Raw genomic sequence first — 12,106 nt, 5'->3', positions numbered from 1 at the left:
AACTCTTTATGATATTGTGACAAGGACCAGGACAGAATCATGCTGGTGTTTAGTATACAATATTTGGGGTGTTGGCTGAATAGGTGAGGATGAGTCTTATCCCGTCCATGTGGAATTATTTTATTAACTCATTCAGTGCCGAGGATTAATAGTCATTCAAATTGTCAACAGTCACCAAAAATGCATAAATTATGGTGTTTCATAATGTGGCCATTTATTGTTGCTTGGTAAATACCACAAAACATTTGGCATGTGGTGAGTGTTCCGGAATTCTTTGGCAGTTGGTGAGGTAAACAGGAAGCGAGAGGGGGGTTGGAGTGTGTCTGGAAGTTAGTGGTGGTCCTGGGGGTACACCACCCCCACCTGCCTCCGAGCCTCGTCCATTACCTCAGCCAGGAGGACAGAGTCAGCCAGGGTCATCCTGGGGCTCTCCTTCATCCCTATAGAAGACACACACATCACAGCAATTGTTTTCTCCATACAAATACAATAAATGTCTCTTATTGTATGTCTCAGATTTTTTTCATGTACGCTAGACCGTCTGTGGAATTTGCTAATGGTAGTTTGTTTTGTGTGTGTGGGACATCTGAGGCGTTTTGGTGCCACCTTGTGGCACGATTATACTGTACAAATACACAATTCTGTAACCACATCAATATATAGGGGGCGCTACCATTCCATTCAAAAGCAATACATCTCCTCCATTACACATACAGCACCAACGACTCACTGTGTATGTACTTTCAAGCAAATTAAACCCCATATTCTCTATTACTGTAACACTTTATTATTCATTTCTGTGGTTGCAGGACATATTTTAAAAGGTAATATGATTAGATTAGATTACAAACAAATAATTATCCCCCCCCCCCAGAAATATTATACCTAGAATTATAATTTTCTTTTCATGTCCTCCAATTAGGGTAGGCACTAGAAATGATGCAAGCAATGCTATCGGATAGAGGACAGTATAAGATCTATCCCTTATATATAATAATAATAATAATAATAATAATTACATAAACTATAATCTCGAGCTTCATCACTGTACCTTTGAGCAGGTACTGTCGCACCTCCTCTGCCTCAAAGCGCATCCCTGTGCTGTTGATGAAGTTGAGGGGCACGCAGGGCTCAGGCAGGGGGTACCGGGCCTCCTCCCCGTTCACCACCAGCGTTGTAGGGCACCACATTTGATGAGGGATCTGGGTAAACAACACATGCTCTTACTTCACTAGAATCCAGACCAAACAGCATAGAGCACTAGGGTAGTGAGGACAGCAGGGGGAGGCTGGAGGAGGTAGAAATCGGAGGACGGAATTCCGCTCCATGCATTGCAATGAGCCTGTCCTCCGATTTCTACCTCCACCAGCCTCCACTGGAGTACTGTGCACGGCACTGCCTTTGCTATGGTTAATGGGAGATAGCAATTAGCATTGATGCTGTACTGCCTAAATATATTGATTATGTTTTTGGATTTTAAAAAAAACAAACAAACTCATAAACCCACCCGTATGTTGCCCTTTGTGCCCACAATGACAGCATCATTGGGGAGCTCCAGAGCAATGGTGCAGGTGAACACTGCCATTCTGTCCCGGGAGAACTTCAGTGTGACAACCATGGCTTCATCTACTCCTAGAACAAACCCAATACAATGACCCATGGTTATAAGAGTGTGTGTGTGTGTGTGTGTGTGTGTGTGTATATATATATATATATATATATATATATATATATATAGTAAGCAACTTGCATTATATTATCATTGGCTATAATAGTATTGTGCTTTCAATACATGATGCCCCTTTAAAAATATTAGATATATATAGAAAATACATCCATATGTTATGTCATATGAAAAGGTGATGAGCAAGTGATTATGAGTAAGTGGCTTATCCTCCTCCGAAACCACATGACCCAACAGCAAACACTGGTTTACAGCACTGTAATGTGTCCAGCATGCACTTGCTTTGCACACAGGCATTCCTGTCTGTCATGAACATTCGGCAAGAGGAACTACCGTAATTGCACTACTTACAGCCCAGAAGAAAACACGTGCCTCCACTAACAGTGGTAGAGAGATGATAGGTGAAGCTTTAGGTTAGGAAAGACCGGCACACTCCCTTAGTTAAATCATGACAGAGGTTACATTACACAGTGAGTCGAACTGGAACATCGTTTGCAGATATTATGCAACTTTTACAAGTTTACATTGTAAACTTTAATCTTCAACCTTCAACTGTTGTAAGGAAGACAGGGTAAAGTGAAACCGTCAGTGGTAAAGAATAACCCCCCCCCCCCCCCCCCCCAAGTAACCCAGTGGAGAACAACAGCATCTATTTAAAAGCAGGGAGAAGACTGGAAATTGATTGATTATTATTATCAGAGGCCTTGACACAAGGAATAAAGCCTATGAGAGAAGGGATGATCTATGCCCATATTCACAAAGTATCTTGGATTATGAGCTAATCTAGGAACAGGTGCCTCCTCTCCATGCAATCTTATTATTTTTTTATCTGAAAGGCAAAACTAATCTTAGATCAGCACTTCTACTCTGAGAGGTTGTGTGGCCCTACAGGCCCTGAAAACTGTTAACGATGATCTTCGACAATAACGACAGGACTAAAACCTTTCCAAGGTCCCAGTTCCATCCCTACCTGTGTCCAGACAGACCCCCGAGGCTTGGATACTCTCTGGCTTCTCCCCGTCGTACACCATGCATATGAACTGCAGGCAGTAGATGCCGATGTCCAGCAGGGCCCCTCCTCCCAGCTCCTTCTTCACCGCTCTCGGCACGTGCATGAGGTCTGTCCCAAACTCTGCCCTCACCATCTTCACCTCGCCCACCGCCTGGCCCTGGGCCAGCAGCCGCCCGATCTGCAGAGAGGCCGGGAAGAAGCGCGTCCACACTGCCTGGAGCGTGGAGAAGGAGAGTGGTCTGGTTACACATACACACGGACACACACACACACGACGGCCTCCTATGAGTACTCTTGAAACAAGATATGAAGCCATCATACTGCATTGTTCATTGTGCATCATGATTATAAAAAGTCATGTCTCTCAAAGGATTCAAAGGATCAAAGGATGCTTTCTAGTGGACATGTTGACATGTTCCGCTCCATCCATACCTCCATGAGGAAGACGTTGTTCATCTTAGCCGAGGCCACAAGCTCCTTCACCTCCCTGGAGTTCATAGCCAAAGGCTTCTCACACAACACGTTCTTCTGGGCCTCCATGAAGAGCTTGCCCACTGGCAGGTGGTAGGGGTGGATGACGCCAATGTATACCACGTCTGCCCACACAGTGAAGCAGGAGACAAGAACACATTTTGGGGAATACAAAGAGGAAGTGTCTTAGTGGATACCTACATCAGGGGAGGCTGGTGGAGGTAGAAATCGGAGGACGGGCTTATTGTTATACATGGAATGGAATGAGGAATGGTATAAAACACTGTGTGTTTGACACCTTTCCTCATTCCATTCCACATTCCGTCCTCCAATTTCTACCTCCACTGACATACATACATACATCAGTTACTGTAACTGTACAGATAAATGATCAAGTCAGATTCACTAATTACACCAGCTATATGGACTTCTGGACTGAGTAAGCTGTGGTGATGTCACAGAGGCCACCTGAATGGGGAGGGAACACTCACCAATCTCTGGATCATTGGCCAGCTCCTGGTAACTGCCATATGCTCGAGGGATACCTTGCTTCTTTGCAAACTCCTGTGCATCGTGCAGTTTGCGAGCTGCCACAGCGACAACCTATGAATACATAAGTATGTAATTTAATTATGCCTATGTAAATTAATCTGGTGTTTAACTGAGCCACAAGCATTTTTCTTTGCCTATATCTGTTGGAATCTGAAATGCCCTCTTAACTCATGTTTTACGGTAGCAGTACCAAATCAAGTTATAAAGTTGTAAAGAAGTAAGTGCGCAGATATTGTAGTAGTAATAATATCAGTGCAGCAGTGTTGAAACAATGTTCGGATGCACGCGTCCTAATGTTGCACCTGAAATTCCTGACATCGTGGAACACATCGAACTAATATAAGCATGCGAGTTCGATGGGTTAGGAAACACATACAGCACGTCAGAGAGATTAGTGCTGTGCTGAGGAAGCATAAACCAGTCGCCGAGGGTGTTAGGGCTATAAAGCAGAAAATAGGCTTGAGCACGAATTGACATCTGGCATACAATGCGATAATACCTGGTGGTCTTCGGGAGGGAGTGATTTCAGGGCCAACGTGAAATCATGGCTAATTTTGCCGGCGCTACAAATTCCCCACCTGGTTGCCATATTGCTGTCAGGATACTCGTCAGTGGAGAAGAGTAGTGACCATCTATTGCCGGTTGATGGAGACAAACACTCGCGTTTGGTGCTCACTTTTAAATATCCTGCTTTATATATTTCGGACATGACAATATATTACCAATTGCAGCAGATTACTAATCTCTTCTATTATGAGTCCCCATGTAGGCTCAACACGATTTTTACTGACACAGCAATGAGCTAGGCATGAAGTGCATCAAGCAAAATGTTGTCACAAAGCACAGATAACTGGCCTACACTTGCTGACTCATCACCAGCCCTTTTCTCTCCCCGACCTTGGACAGCAGACAATGCAACCTATTTCTGCACAGAGACGTATGTGTCAATAGTCCTCTGTGGGGGTCAGACAATGTTAGGACATTTTTAGGTTTGAATGTACTGTATTGTAAGACTGATGATAACCCCCTTAGGATGAACTTGTCAAGTAATGAGAAATATTACACCGTTGACTATCAGTGTCCTTTATTGAACGCATCAATCATGCACTTCACAGTCATAGTTGGTATTCTTAACTCCACGTGTTATGTGAGTTCAGCGGTCATCTTTGGCCTCCTTGTCAGGTCTTGATATCTTTTTGAAAACTGTCTTCCATCAAGTGTAGGTCGTGGGGAAAAGGGTTGCTCATAGGCCACTCAAGACAAGGCTACTGCATCACAAACACACACCATCAGTGGCACAAAGGGAACACACACACACACACACACACACACACACACACACACACACGTGCCCTATGCAGCTCTCCAGGTCCGATGGTCATAGTTGAATCGTGAGTGGTCATTGGCAGTCCTGGTCGAAGACCACTCCCACCTGTCTCCTGGCCTCATCCATAATCTCAGTCAGCAGGGTGGATTCTGACAAAGGCATCCGAGGGCTCTCCTTCAGACCTGGGGAGGAGAGGACATGTCAGTGCCAGGGGTCACACTGGGTGTAGAGACAATGTTATTGTACAGCCTCCGAACAAAAGCCAACCTGTTGTTCTAATGACTTATCAAACAAACACTCCTCTTTGAACATAGAAACTGCATTTGCCTTTGGTACATACAGTACAACCTTGCAAGCCACCATACCTTTGAGAAGGCACTGCCTCGCCTCCTCTGCTTCATAGCGCAGCCCAGTGCTGTTAGTGAAGTTCAGAGGTAAGGAAGGTTCTGGAAGGAGGTACTCAGTCTCCTTCCCATTCACCACCAGTGTGGTAGGACAATGCATAGGAGAGACCACCTAGGATTGGAAGCATGACATGTTCTGTGTTTACTAATCAGTGTGAATTAAGCAATGAAAGTAGGCACAGTCACTTACTTCAACAAATGTATTTGTTGTAAGTCGCTTTGGATAAAGGCGTCTGCTGAATGCCATGAATGTAAATGTAAATAAATGCATCGGTCAAACGTTGTTGAGTAATGATGATGTTTCTGATATTGAAGAATAAGATCCAATGATACGTGGAAGAAGGTAGATATTCAAATTGAAAGTTGAAGACAGACAATTTATAAGTCAAGTCGACTTGGGACACCAAACTACTGTCCAAGAGAACGGTCAGCAGGGCAGTGGCAACCACAAAGAGTTTGCAGTCAATTTTATAGTAGGTAATAAACAGGAAACCAGGACATAAGGCTCATCTCAGTTAGGCTCGGCGCCAGTGAGTGTGACATGTTATCAACAGAGATCTTGGGGTCTGGTACCCCTGGTTGTAAACCACATTCCAGGGGTCACTCCAAGAGAAAATACATTCTAACGGTGGTATATGAACCTACCGGGCGAGCAAGGGAAGGGAAAAGGTTGGTTCAGCATACCCTGATGGTGCCCTTTGTCCCACTGACGGTGGCATCGTTTGGCAGTGGCACAGCAATGGAGAAAGCGCAGACGGCCATCCTGTTCCTGGAAAACTTCATAACCACCACCATGGACTCATCTACCCCTGTGAACCATCAACGAGTTAGCAAGTTAGCCGTTTACAGTTCAATCAATAATTCATTCGTTCAATAATTCATGACGCGGTTCATACAGATGCTAACGCTTGTCTCATCCCATTTCCAAAACTTAAACGCCAAGTGCCCGGACCTCTGTTGCTAGACCGCCAGTATTCTGAGTATACCTGAGTCGAGGAGCACCCCAGTGGCGTTGATGGACTCCGGCCTCTCCCCTTTGAACACCATCAGCACAAACTGCAGGCAGTAGACCCCGATGTCCAGCAGAGCCCCTCCTCCCAGCTCCTTCTCCACCGAGCGAGGGATGTGGAGCTGTGGGGAGCCGAAGTACGCCTTCACCAGCTTCACCTCCCCCACTGCGTCCTCTGCCAGAAGCCTGCGCACCTCCGCGTGGACGGGGAAACAACGGGACCAGATGGCCTGAGAGAGGGAGGACAGACAGACAGACAGACAGACAGACAGACAGACAGACAGACAGACAGACAGACCAACCGTATCACCTCACATTGTGGGTGGACAGCTACTCTCTGTCATTTCTACTGTCTTTTATTTCTTCGACAGACAGACAGACAGAGAGACCGACCAAATCACCTCACACAGCTCCTCTCTGTACCTTTACCCTGTATATATCTACCATAGCTCTCTTGTAATGGTCCTGTGTGGCTCAGTTGGTGGAGTTGGTGGTCCTGTGTGGTTCACTGTACTGCTTTGGGTAAAAGCGTCTGCCAGATGGCATGGAAAAAGAATCATGCTAGATAATTCTGGAAGGGTACGACAGCAGTACATGTAAAGCGATCAAACGACTTCAAAGGACTAAGACATTCGAAAGAGGAGATCATTCGCTGAGCCTGAGAGGCTTTCGGCCGTAGCAGGTACCTCCATCAGGAAGACGTTGTTCTCCTTGGAGGCGGCGACGAGGTCCTGCACCTGGCGGGAGTTCATGGCGAAGGGCTTCTCGCACAGCACGTTCTTCCCCGCCCTGAGGAACATCAGGCCCACGCGCCAGTGCTCCGTGTGCAGCAAGCCCAGGTACACCATGTCTGCAGGGACACAGACGCCTCCAAGGCTCAGTCTTCAAACAGCTATACGTCATTAAGCCATTATCTCTGGCTGCACAGGCTGGGGGGCCTCTCAAGCTGTTAACCCACCAATCTCTGGGTCGCTGGCCAGCTCCTCGTAGCTCCCGTAGGCCCTGGGGACGCCGTGCCTCTTGGCAAACTCCTCGGCACGCTCCAGACTCCTTGCTGCCACCGCCACTATCTGTACCGGGGTGAAAAACACACACACACATTTATTACTGGGGAGCGAGCTGTCACTGCCGCCAGCCACTAGCGTCTGTGTGCTGCTGATGCCGGTGGTGCCGGCTCCTTAGCTCCGCGCCCCAAGACGGAGCCGTCCGCCTCGTCCAATGAAGATAGAATGTGTTTGTTTGGAAAGGGGGTACCTGGTGGTCTCCGCGAGGGAGGGTCTTCACGGCCACGCTGAAGTCGTGGCTGATCTTCCCCGCGCCGCAGAGTCCCCACCGGGTTGCCATGTTGCGCTGATGGAGGTTGGCAGGTGAGAGAGGGACTTGGATGTGCCTCGGGTCCCTGGAGGCTGCTGGGGAGTTCTGACCCTGAGAGCCTCTGGGAGTTCAAGAGGTAGAAATACTCGACAGCGCTCAGAGCCTCAGAGCCGGCGGCAGTGCCCCGCGGTGAACATGTTCACGCATTTATATGCTGGAGTGGTAGAGAATGTCAACGCTCCACTCTACTGCCCCTAAGGAGGCGGGTGCTTCACACACACACACACACGCACACACACACACATGCACACACACACACACACACACACACACACACACACACACACACACACACACACACTGCACACACACACATGCGCACACACACACACACACACACACACACACAGACACACACACACACACACACACACACACACACACACACAGACACACACACACAACTCACATCACCCCCACAGGTTAACACAGCCCATAGTGCTGCTGCTGCTGACACAAGTCTCTCCGACCAGGCCAAAGCGGTTTCCACAGGCTGTCTCTGACAATATGTAACATGCGTGTCAATGGGGCTCACAGGCATCATTAACATTTGCAGGGGAAACTCTGGGTTTAATGTGTAGAGACGGAGGCTCACCTTGCCCTCACATAACCACTCTCCCAGAACAAGGCAGGCAGGTCAAGCTGCGGAGGCAGGGGCTGCTTTGTCTCCCACTGGCAAGCATTGATTAGCCTGTGCAAGCTTGACAGCAGCATAGAGGCCAATGATTACAATGGTCCCCCACGGGGACCACAGACATGTGGGGTTCGCAAGCTCCCAGCACAGCACTTTAACTGGTCAATAAGCTGAGCTAGGATGACAATGGAAAAGAGACAGCTCTGTTGCCCTTGGGCTAAATATTATCCAATTATCCAGGCACGGTGTTGTGTAAACGATATACCAGTACTGGCCTCTAGATGGCAGTATGTTGTAAGCCTGGTTCACTGTTTGCGGTGGAACTCAAAGGATTTCAAATGGATTATTGAGTTGTGTTATCTGGGTGGTTTGTGTCAGAGCATCAGGTACAAGCCAAATGGAAACCGGAAAAAGAAACTGCTATATTTTTTGAGAACGTCCATACAAGGGCAAGTTAATCAGACAGAAAACTTTTGAATCCAGATAAACACGAAAGTACTGTTTTCTCATTGTATGTTAATCGGTGTCAAACAACATTGGTTGAAAATGGTTTATTTTTGCAAAGCAATATCCCCAGATTTACATATTTTAGACCATTATCTCCTTCTTTACTTTGATGTCCTTTCCAGCCACAAATAGAATATAAATGTAACATATATATCTGTGTATTTTCTCCAGATATTCAGTGTGTGCGGAAACAACATTGTCTCTCTCTCTTTGCGCCCTTTCAGTTAGATACCTGGCGGTTGGATTCAAATGAGAAACATGTTGCCGGCAAACAATTCCCATTGTAAAAAAAAAGAAAAAAAAGTGGAATTTTATCAATGACTGCTGGTCGACTGCTTTTCCTTTGTGTGTCTCACTTCCTAAGGCATTCTGGGAGCTGTGTGCCGTTGTCATAACGACAAGGTACCAGCTGGGCAATTTGTATGCAAATGGCATCGGGCTTGGCCTAATCTCCCTGCCTGTGCCACAGGACCTGGTTACCATGGGAATGCCCATCTCCTCCTTGGGTGAATTTGTACACTTTGTTTTGTCTATTTTGTTAAGCGCTCAGAGGGTTGTGTGGTGAGGCGCACTCAGTGATATCACTGCTGGCGTGGAGAAAGGGAGAGAGAGGGGGGGGGGGGAGAGAGAGAGAGAGAGGGAGAGAGAGAGAGAGAGGGAGAGAGAGAGGGAGGAGTGAGAGAGAGTGGTCAGTCTGGGTGTTTCATAGGTGTGTGTCTAGGTGTACTCAGTGATGTCACTGCTGGTGGGGAGAGAGAGAGAGAGAGAGAGAGAGGGAGAGAGAGGAGTGAGAGTGAGTGGTCCGTCTGGGTGTTTCAGAGGTGTGGAGGGAATGATTGGGTCTGTCACCTGCTGCTATTGCCAGCTGAAAGGGACTGGACCCAGAGGCTCAGGTGGTGTGTGTGTGTGTGTGTGTGTGTGTGTTTGGAGGTTCTGGCCAGACAGGCAGGCAGGCTTGCCCCAGAGGGTGGTCCCATAGGCAGACACTGGGACCTGACTGTCCCCCCAGCCTTACAAAGCTGGAGCAGCTATTGGGAAGAATTAAAACTGAAACTTTCTGACACGGCACGTGTCTCCAACTTCCTGCCTGGCTCCAAGGTCAAGATGAGGACACGCCTTTAAAGAGTGATCAGAGCGAACTAGCTAGATTTAACTAGGAGTGGCAGAGGGAGGGAGAGAGAGAGGGAGGGAGGGAGAGAGAGAGAGAGGGAGGGAGGGCGGGAGGGAGAGAGAGAGAGAGAGAGAGAGGGAGAAAGGAAGGCAGACGTGGGCTGGACGCTGGGGTCCAGGGGTGTTGTGTTGAGATTGGGGCTGGGAGAGGGACAGTATAGTAAAGATATCTCTAGAAAGACAGGGACTGTTGTCAAGCGAAGCGGTTCAGGAACTTGGCATGCGGAAGCCAGGGCCCTTCATTAATTCACCGTGGCCAGGACAATTGCCTTCCACTCCTATCACTCCTCACTGAGTGCTTATTTGATTAAAATTTCATGCATCGTCTCTGTCTGTGGCCCTTTGTCACGAGAGCTGGAGAGTGTGTGTGCGAGGGGCCGGGGGCGGGGGGAGTGTGTGTGTGTGCGTGTGTGTGTGTCTGTACGTGTGTGTGTGTGTGTGTGCGCGCCCGCGCGTGTGTGTGTGTGTGATACATCAAAGATCTGTGTCACATGATCAGTCACCGTGTGGTTTCCATGGACGGGAACATGTTGTCGGGCGGCTGTGAAGGTGGCTGATCGCAGCGGACACTTTTGTTTTGCGCCCTGTCACGTCGATTCATCTCAGCCATCAGCTGTCACCCGATGACAGTGTCCCTCGCTTGCCGGTACGGCCGCTTGATCTCACCGACAGAAGAACCGCTCCGACCGGAGACTTTCCATGTGAAAATAAAAGGTCCAGAGAGGGAAGACACAATCCCAGGTCCATTGATGTGCATGTACAGCACACATGGAGGGTGTCCCTAAGTGAAGCGTGCCTTGTGGTGTGTGTGTGTGTGTGTGTGTGTGTGTGTGTGTGTGTGTGTATTCGGAGGTGGGGGTGGGGGGGGACGGGGACGCGGACGACGACGATGAGTGTGTCGTTGTACTAAAGGGGTGACTGTGTCGTTGTATGAAAGGGAGCACCGTCCCTCCTTCAGATGAGGCTCTCAAGGTCACAGAGGAGGAAGGGTGACAGGCAGGCGAGGGGAGGCGAGGGGAGGGGAGGCGAGGGGAGGCAAGGGGTGACGGGCGTGTGAAAGGAGCGAGGAGGTGCTGGGGAGGTGCTGGGGAGGCTGGCCCAGCCGGCTTGATGAATGTGCGGGCAGGAAGAAAGTGTAGAAAGGAGCAATAAGTCATTTTGTCAATGGTACGTTCTGACGGTTGAGTCTGCTGAGGTGTTTTTTTCTTCTTCTTTTTTTCCTTCTTCTTCTTCCATTAGAAAACGTGTGATGGAGCTGGGGCTGAGGAGGAGGAGAAGAGGAGGGCTGTAATGGGAGGATTTGAGCTCTGCATTGTGCTGGTCCCTTTGAGAGTCCTGCTATCTACGTCTGCAGGCTGCAGCACGCACGCACACACACACACACACACACACACAAACAAACATGCACACGCACACGCACGCACGCACACACACACACACACACACACACGGACATGGACACACGCACGCGCGCACACACACACACACACACACACACACACACACACACACACACACACACACACACACACACAGGTCCAGGAGCAGGCTGGACCACAGCTGACTTAGCAAGCCCATCACCAGCACAGAACAGTGGAAGCACGGCCAGATAGAGACAGCTAATACACTTCCATTACCACTCTCATCTGGGTCCACTCGCCTGTGCACCACCCTGCTCCCGCGGTTTCCATGGTTATTCACCCAAATGCACATTAGGCATGGCAGGGAGCATGTACGTTGCCAGGTGCCCGCCTGATGTGCTTGTCCTTCCCGCCACAGCAGCTGATAACACTCATGTCACAGGATCGAGAGAGAGAGGCATGATATCTGTGCTCCAATTATCGTCAGGAGAGCAGTGGTATAGGGTTCTGTTCTAGATGCTTCCTGAGGTGAAGGTAATGTGAGAATGTGATGCACCTCTGTTCGGGCTGAGCCAGGGGCTTGTTTAGTTGGTTGTGTTAG

General features: G+C 48.6%; 2 protein-coding genes across 2 annotated transcripts; both read right to left on the bottom strand.

Annotated features, from left to right (window-relative positions):
- Positions 1 to 156: 156 nt before the first annotated feature.
- dhdh.2 (dihydrodiol dehydrogenase, tandem duplicate 2) lies at positions 157 to 4,308 on the bottom strand (the record flags this gene model as incomplete). Its single annotated transcript, XM_083690985.1, has 7 exons — positions 157 to 440; positions 1,052 to 1,202; positions 1,508 to 1,632; positions 2,655 to 2,910; positions 3,129 to 3,292; positions 3,659 to 3,770; positions 4,219 to 4,308. 7 exons carry the CDS (start codon positions 4,306 to 4,308, stop codon positions 331 to 333), a joined length of 1,008 nt encoding a protein of 335 aa, XP_083547111.1. The 3' UTR covers positions 157 to 330.
- An 810-nt stretch (positions 4,309 to 5,118) lies between these two features.
- On the bottom strand, positions 5,119 to 7,803 carry dhdh.1 (dihydrodiol dehydrogenase, tandem duplicate 1; the record flags this gene model as incomplete). Its single annotated transcript, XM_083690755.1, has 7 exons — positions 5,119 to 5,228; positions 5,412 to 5,562; positions 6,135 to 6,259; positions 6,437 to 6,689; positions 7,146 to 7,309; positions 7,418 to 7,529; positions 7,714 to 7,803. The coding sequence occupies 7 exons, from the start codon at positions 7,801 to 7,803 to the stop codon at positions 5,119 to 5,121; spliced, it is 1,005 nt and encodes a 334-aa protein (XP_083546881.1).
- Positions 7,804 to 12,106: the final 4,303 nt, after the last annotated feature.

The sequence above is a fragment of the Argentina silus genome (assembly GCF_951799395.1).
Source record: "Argentina silus genome assembly, chromosome: 19".
NCBI classification, from domain to species: domain Eukaryota; kingdom Metazoa; phylum Chordata; class Actinopteri; order Argentiniformes; family Argentinidae; genus Argentina; species Argentina silus.
Note: the sequence above shows the minus strand (reverse complement) of the source record. Positions and strands in the feature narration are given on the sequence as shown.